General features: G+C 42.6%; 1 protein-coding gene across 3 annotated transcripts; it reads right to left on the bottom strand.

The window, feature by feature from the left end:
* Nucleotides 1-1,488: 1,488 nt before the first annotated feature.
* LOC118391541 (progestin and adipoQ receptor family member 3-like) lies at nucleotides 1,489-6,570 on the bottom strand. 3 transcript variants are annotated; one of them, XM_035783036.2, is made up of 7 exons: nucleotides 6,345-6,570; nucleotides 5,758-5,989; nucleotides 5,402-5,564; nucleotides 4,962-5,117; nucleotides 4,487-4,684; nucleotides 4,270-4,360; nucleotides 1,489-3,589 (listed from the first exon to the last, which is right to left on the bottom strand). In XM_035783036.2, exons 2-7 carry the CDS (start codon nucleotides 5,946-5,948, stop codon nucleotides 3,444-3,446), a joined length of 945 nt encoding a protein of 314 aa, XP_035638929.2. In that variant the 5' UTR covers nucleotides 5,949-5,989; nucleotides 6,345-6,570; the 3' UTR covers nucleotides 1,489-3,443. The 3 variants fall into 3 exon arrangements, with proteins under 3 accessions (XP_035638929.2, XP_052314371.1, XP_052314370.1); XM_052458410.1 differs by having other exon boundaries at nucleotides 3,450-4,045; nucleotides 6,345-6,569; XM_052458411.1 differs by lacking the exon at nucleotides 6,345-6,570 and having other exon boundaries at nucleotides 5,402-5,538; nucleotides 5,758-5,892.
* Between the last annotated feature and the right edge of the window lie 557 nt (nucleotides 6,571-7,127).

The following is a 7,127-nucleotide window of genomic DNA, read 5'->3' as shown; positions in this document are numbered from 1 at the left end:
GTGCATGGAACGCCGGAGCTGTGGTGCTGGGGGATGGAACCGACAGACCCCGATCTGGACGTCCGCGGGTAGCAGACAGGTTATCCAGCCGGATGGACAGGTCCACCAGCTGGTCGATTGTGAGAGTGGTGTCCCTGCAGGCCAACTCCCGACGGGCGTCCTCGCGCAGGCTGCTCCGGTAGTGATCGATCAGGGCCCTGTCTTTCCATCCCACTCCTGAGGCCAGGGTCCGGAATTCCAACGTGAACTCCGATGCGCTCCTAGTCCCCTGCCTCAGGTGGACGAGACGTTCCCCAGCCGCTCTACCCTCAGGCGGATGGTCAAAGACTGCTCGGAAGCAGCGGGTGAAATCCTCGAAGTGGTCCAACACCGCTTCTTCTTCCCCCCCATACGGCGTTGGCCCACTCCAGGGCTTTCCTTGAGAGGCAGGAGACGAGGGTGGCCACGCTCTCGAGGCCCGAAGGAGCCGGGTGGACGGTTGCCAGGTAGAACTCTAGCTGGAACAAGAACCCCTGACAACCTGCCGCCGTTCCATCATACTCCCTCGGGAGGGTGAGCCGAATCCCACTGGGTCCGGGTGAAGGAGGGGAGAGTGATGGTGAGACTGGTGGTGCTGGTGGAGACGCTGGAGGGACTCCTCTTCTCTCCCAGCGCTCCATGGTTTGTAGAACGCGATCCATGGCGCTGCCGAGATGCTGCAGCATGGCAGCGTGCTGCTGGACCCGCTCCTCAACCCCTACTGCAGGGGCACCTGCTCCTGCTGACTCCATTCCGAAGGGGTGCGTGTTTCTGTCAAGGCTGTGGGTAACTGGTGAAAGGAGTCTGGCGCAGGAGAGCTGAGTTGCGTGGACAAGGTATTTCATTCATGAAAACACCAGTATAAACACAATACTATGGTGCTGGAAAAATACCGGTACCACGAAATAAACGGCTGTAAATAACAAAACCCAGCAACAAATATACCAGCTGTCAGATACAGCCTTACAATAAAACAAACACGCACACAAACATGGGGGAAACCAGAGGGTTAAATAATGAACATGTAAATGGGGGAATTTAAACCAGGTGTGTAAAAAACAAAGACAAAACAAATGGAAAATGAAAAATGGATCGGTGATGGCTAGACGGCCGGTGACGTCGACCACGGAACGCCGCTCGAACAAGGATTTGTAATCCAGGTTGGGAGTATCTGACAACTCAAACCCTTACAAAATTCTAATTAGTGGCTGCAAGAAAAGAACAATGGCTGTAGATTATAATCCCTCAATTTAAACTGGGAGGTTATATTGTAGAATGAGTTTAGAGAAAATATAATCCTCATATGCCAAAATTAGCCTATGTTCTGGAAGACGTTTGATTGCAAGGAGAAGACGAGGATATAGTCAACTTTGAGGACGAAGGCACTTTCTGAAAACTGTAGCTACAAGTAAAAGTAAATGTCATTGCAAATGAATTGAATATTCTCATTACATAACTTCAACAATGATATTTCTTGAGGCAGTCTTTATTTATTGATAGTAATCAAAGAGAAACATGTCATATAACAGATAATTAAAATAATGTGCCCCTTTACTTTTGAATACTGGCACTGACTAAAGGTCCATCAACCATGCCAAAATAAATTAAAAACAAATGTTGAACAACGTAACAAACAAGACAGACAGGTAAAATGATACAGTAATTACATAGTAAATAATGAAAGTCATACTTAAAAACAAAAGTGAATTTACAAGGCAAACAAACAGTCTGCTACATTTCCAGTCATTACAGGCTGTGATATGTTCTGAGCATGTCATGACTTCCCTGCCACCTATACACACGACTCTGACAGAGCATCCTTATCTGACTAGAGGCTAAGTATGTCAGCTGGAGACAATCTAAAAACGTGTGACCAAAATGTCATTGCATTGCTGGATACATTTCCTTTAATTAAATGACTGGGAACTGGATTAAAATGGCAGGAGATGTACAGTATATTGTTGCATAGAGAGAGACTGGGTAGTAATTTGACCTAACCTAAATTCAAGTGTACTACACTTTAGTGGTGTATAATATACAATCGATAATACTGGCCATTAGGACTTTTGTTCTTATGCAGTTGTTCACACCCGTGAGTGACACAGGGACACTAACAAATTAAGGCGAGGGGAATTTAATCCCAATCTATTTTATTGGGTTTATGTTTAGTTGGTTACATTTCTCTAAACAGTTCTTGAATCAGACCTTAGATTCGAGTGGATTGTGAGAGGAAGGAGGTCAGTTGACCACTAATACTAAAAGTAACCCACCATTAATGAAATACAGTAAGATAACTACTCAACCCCATCATTAATGAAATACAGTAAGATAACTACTCAGCCCCACCGTTAATGAAATACAGTAAGATAACTACTCAGCCCCACCGTTAATGAAATACAGTAAGATAACTACTCAACCCCACCACTAATGAAATACAGTAAGATAACTACTCAACCCCACCATTAATGAAAAACAGTAAGATAACTACTCAACCCCACCACTAATGAAATACAGTAAGATAACTACTCAACCCCACCACTAATGAAATACAGTAAGATAACTACTCAACCCCACCACTAATGAAATACAGTAAGATAACTACTCAACCCCACCATTAATGAAATACAGTAAGATAACTACTCAACCCCACCATTAATGAAAAACAGTAAGATAACTACTCAACCCCACCATTAATGAAAAACAGTAAGATAACTACTCAACCCCACCATAGAATCCAATGAAGTTTGTGCCAGAGGCAATAATACAACACACAAACAATTCAAGTATTGATGAATACAGATAAAACTACTCAAGCAAAAATAACTTTTTTGTTGTTGTTCCACTTCCATAGGATAGGATAGTAGGTAGGTAGATTGCACATAACCCTTTGGAAGGTCCCATTTGCTCAAGGCAGCAGAGAAGCATTTCACAGCATGTAACATTCAAACAGTAGCTTACATGCAAATTAATAGATACAAATCAGGTTAAAAAAATCTTGAATATGAAAAGATAATCGGAGAATCAGAGAAAATGTTCAGCGGTAGTGGTATATGTATTGTGTACAGTGTGTCTAGTGACTTACCCTGCCTGGTCCCAGATCTGTTTGTGCCATCTTGCTTCCCAGACCTGGGACCAGGCTATGATTGACCTGTCTTTCCATCTCTTATAACCTGGCCTTACAGAAGTCTCAGCAGAAAGCAGATACGATTGCATACCACCAATAGCAAACCTTAAAACCAGAGATGGTTTCAAGCTTTCTACAAGGTTTAACAGTACTGTCATGGGTATTCTTGGATATAGGTCTTGACTGGGCATCTGTAGAATAGGCTTATATAGGAGGTCTGTAGTCTGGTTTGATTGCATTGAGTGGCTACAGTACAGGCTGTGGTTGCTTGGTGGCTAGATGCAAGTCTGTGTGGCTCCAGCTAGCCACTATTGGTGTAGAGAGGAGGGCATGGCTGGTTGTGTCTGAAGTTCATTATATACACAGCAGTCTGGTGCCACCAGTAGAACATAAACACTACCAGGACATGCCACACCTGGTGGCTGGCACCCAGATAGTTCAGCTGACCTGTGGAGGTCAAAGGGCATCACAAGGTCATCAAAAGGTCACTTCAAATATGAAGTGTTCAAAGTTTTTTGAGCTTGGAATAAGGAAATGGAAGACAGAGGCTATTTGGCCAATCAAAAGTTTGCAAAAAAAAGGTGACTGAAATATACATTGTACAAAACATTAGGAACACCCTAATATTGTGTTTCACCCCATTCTGCATTCAGAACGGCATGGATTCTACAAGGTGTCGAAAGCGTTCCACAGTGATGCTGGCCCATGTTGACTCCAATGTTTCCCGTAGTTGTGTCAAGTTAGCTGGATGTCCTTTGGGTGGTGGACCGTTCTTGATACAAACGGGAAACTGTTGAGCGTGAAATACCCAGCAGCTTTGCAGTTCTTGATACACTCAAACCGGTGCACCTGGCACCTACTACCATACCCCATTCAAGGGATCACAGCTTTCACCTGGTCACTCTGTCATGGAAAGAGCAGGTGTTGCTAATATCTTGTACACTCAGTGTACAGTAACAAATGGAAAGAGTATTATGTTATACATGTCTTATAAATGGGTCAAAAGCATGAAGCTCACCTGGGAAAGCAAGGTGCACAATTACTCATCTTAATCATATGAGTGGTTATTTGCTATACAAGGTCATTTGTAATATTGTGGAATAGATGTGTTAAGCATGAAGGCTCACCTGGGAAGCAGCGTTCTGGGATTTTAGAGATGTAAAAGAGGAACGCAGCTCCAGCTATCAAATACATCACAATCACACGAGGGAGGAACAACTGCAATACGGTAAGAAATACTTCACTCCTGTGCAGAATATTTTCTGGCATTGTAATATTTGTATTTATAAATCTTTGTATGCATTTCATCTTTGTAATAATTGTATAACAATTCTGCAGTTTCACCTGGACGACAGCGGAGCTGAAGCCTCCATTGAGCCAGACCCAGTGGACAGCTGGGATGACCCCGTAGCCAGCCACAGAGCAGAAGATGACGGTCCGCAGGTGTTGCCACTCCTTAGAGAGGTAGTGAGGGTGGATCTGAGCCGAGAATATGGCCAATATCAACGCTAGAACAATCACCACGTACACCTGTCTCCAGAACTAGGGGAGTTGGAAAACAAGAATAAAGAGCAGAGCAGGAGAAGGGATTACATTTCAGAGACAGTTTATGTAGGTATATCTTCACAGTAAGTTTAACATGTTATCTTTATTAGCCTTGTTAAACCAGACAGATCAGTCTGGTTTCACAAGGCTATATAAGGCTATATATACAAGGCTATATGTATACATTTTATGGGCGAAAAAAAAATAATATATATACCAGTATGGGTGAAATAAAAACAATGGGCTGAAATGGCTATTATATTGTCCAACATACAATGTTGCAGTAGAAGGCATAGAAGACCCCTGGAATGTAACAGCCCAGGATTCCCACAGAGATTCCAGCATAGTCCAGCGCCAACCAGCGATGACACGTCTTCTCTGAGCGGTGGCAGGAAAAGAGGTGATACCCCACTGAACACAGCATACACACCTAGAAAAACAACAGGTAGCAATACTACAACAGTACTAAATGCAGAGCTGCAGAATGGAACATTACAGGTGTGTAGGCACAAAAGCAAAGTAGATTAAGATTTTCATGGACATAAGACAGATCGCTGTGACCTCTGTCACATCCACCCACACACACACACACACACACACACACACACACACACACACACACACACACACACACACACACACACACACACACACACACACACACACACACACACACACACACACACACACACACACACACACACACACACACACCTGAAAGCAGAAAAGTCCTATGCAGTAGATGACATAGTCTTCTCTGTTGGCACCTGAAGCCGGCAGGACTGTAGACATGTCATTCACCCCCAGTAGGAAGAACAGGAGGAAGCCCAACAGATGAGTCCATATGTTGACTGTTTCATTGGACAGCACAAAGATGCTAGAGGGGTGGAAAACAATACACAACAACTAGCCTGGTTCCAGATCTGTTTGTGCTGTTTTGCCAACTGCTATGGAAATTTTGTTTGGTGTGACCAGGAGTTGGCAAGACAGTATAGATCCGGGACCAGGCTACACAACAACTATCTATATATTACTACAACAACTAGGCTTATTCTCTTGATTTTACATACCTTTTTAAACATAGTTTTGACGTCAAGTGTGCTCTGTATCCATCTGTAATATATGGGTTTTCTTTCAAGAATAACGGGATCTGTTCAAATGTGTACAAGCGGATTCCCCGAGGCACCAGAACTGGCCAGTACTGGTAACTCCCCAGCTCAATATAGTGACTACTCTTGTGTAACTTAAGTTTTTGAGGCATTTTGGACCATCAGATTTCAGAGTTCTGGCACCGTTTTAAGGCTGAAAATATGAAAGGGGCACACAACAGGGTAATGTTATAGCGTGGCACTACGGTTTCATTGCAATCTAAATTTGACAAAGATGGAGCGCTTTTGTAGTTCAACAACAAGGTACTATTCTGCTGATAGCAGATTTAACAGAGGATCTGAAGATATGACTAATAAAATCAGAAAGTCAACATGCTTTTGGCAATAGCTAAGTTAGTTTCTAGGAATAAATCAGAGCTAAGAGATTGATCGAAATATATGCATTCCTCTCATAACATGTAGGTACAACTGAAAATTTAGCCGGGCATGCTAGCTAGCGAACTAGCTAACGTTATAGCTTTCATGCTGGCTAGCAGATATAAAATTACCTTTTGTTGCATGCTATCGATGTCTACGTGGTGTCATTTAGCTACAATACACCTTACTTTGTGATCTAGCAAGCTTTTAATTAATTGACTATAGCTAAATCAATGACACACTACACTATGCTAAGCAGCTGGCTAGCCCAGCAGCTCATGCTAGCTAGTCCATCAACAAAACCAAAAATCGTCGTTCTGAAGTTACACAATAGCCCTGCGACAGACGTGCCCATGGACCCCCCTCTGTACTTCATAAACTACTTGAATAAAATACGATTTCATGAACCGCAGTTGAAGAAGTCTGTGTCCAGAAATGAAATGTATTTTTATTGCCCATCTGGATATGATCATCTGGACATGATGGAGATGACCTACAGTACCAGTCAAAAGTTTGGACACACCTACTCATTCAAGAGTTTTTCTTTATTTTACTATTTTCTACATCGTAGAATAATAGTTAATACATCAAAACTATGAAATAACACATATGGAATCATGTAGTTACCAAAAATGTGTTAAACATTTGAGATTCTTCAAAGTTGCCACTTTTTGCCTTTGACTAGTAACCGAACAGTTGCAAGGTCGAATCCCGAGCTGACAAGGTAAAAACAAATCTGTAGTCCTACCCCTGAACAAGGCAGTTAACCCACTGTTCCTAGTCATAATTTAAAATAAGAATTTGTTCTTAACTGACTTGCCTAGTTAAATAAAGGTAAATAACGACAGCTTTGCACACTTGGCATTCTCTCAACCAGCGTCATGAGGTAGTCACCTGGAAAGCATTTCAATTAA

This window comes from Oncorhynchus keta, chromosome 12, assembly GCF_023373465.1.
Source record: "Oncorhynchus keta strain PuntledgeMale-10-30-2019 chromosome 12, Oket_V2, whole genome shotgun sequence".
In the NCBI taxonomy this organism is placed as follows: Eukaryota; Metazoa; Chordata; class Actinopteri; order Salmoniformes; family Salmonidae; genus Oncorhynchus; species Oncorhynchus keta.
This window is presented reverse-complemented; position numbering and strand designations above follow the sequence as displayed.

Excerpts from the sequence above, each read along its gene's own strand:
- LOC118391541 (XM_035783036.2), bottom strand. The coding sequence starts at position 5,948 with ATGCCTCAAAAACTTAAGTTACACAAGAGTAGTCACTATATTGAGCTG. Across the intron at positions 5,565-5,757 it reads TCAAAACTATGTTTAAAAAG|CATCTTTGTGCTGTCCAATG; the intron begins GTATGTAAAATC and ends CCACCCCTCTAG. Across the intron at positions 4,685-4,961 it reads ATGCCTTCTACTGCAACATT|TTCTGGAGACAGGTGTACGT; the intron begins GTATGTTGGACA and ends CAACTCCCCTAG.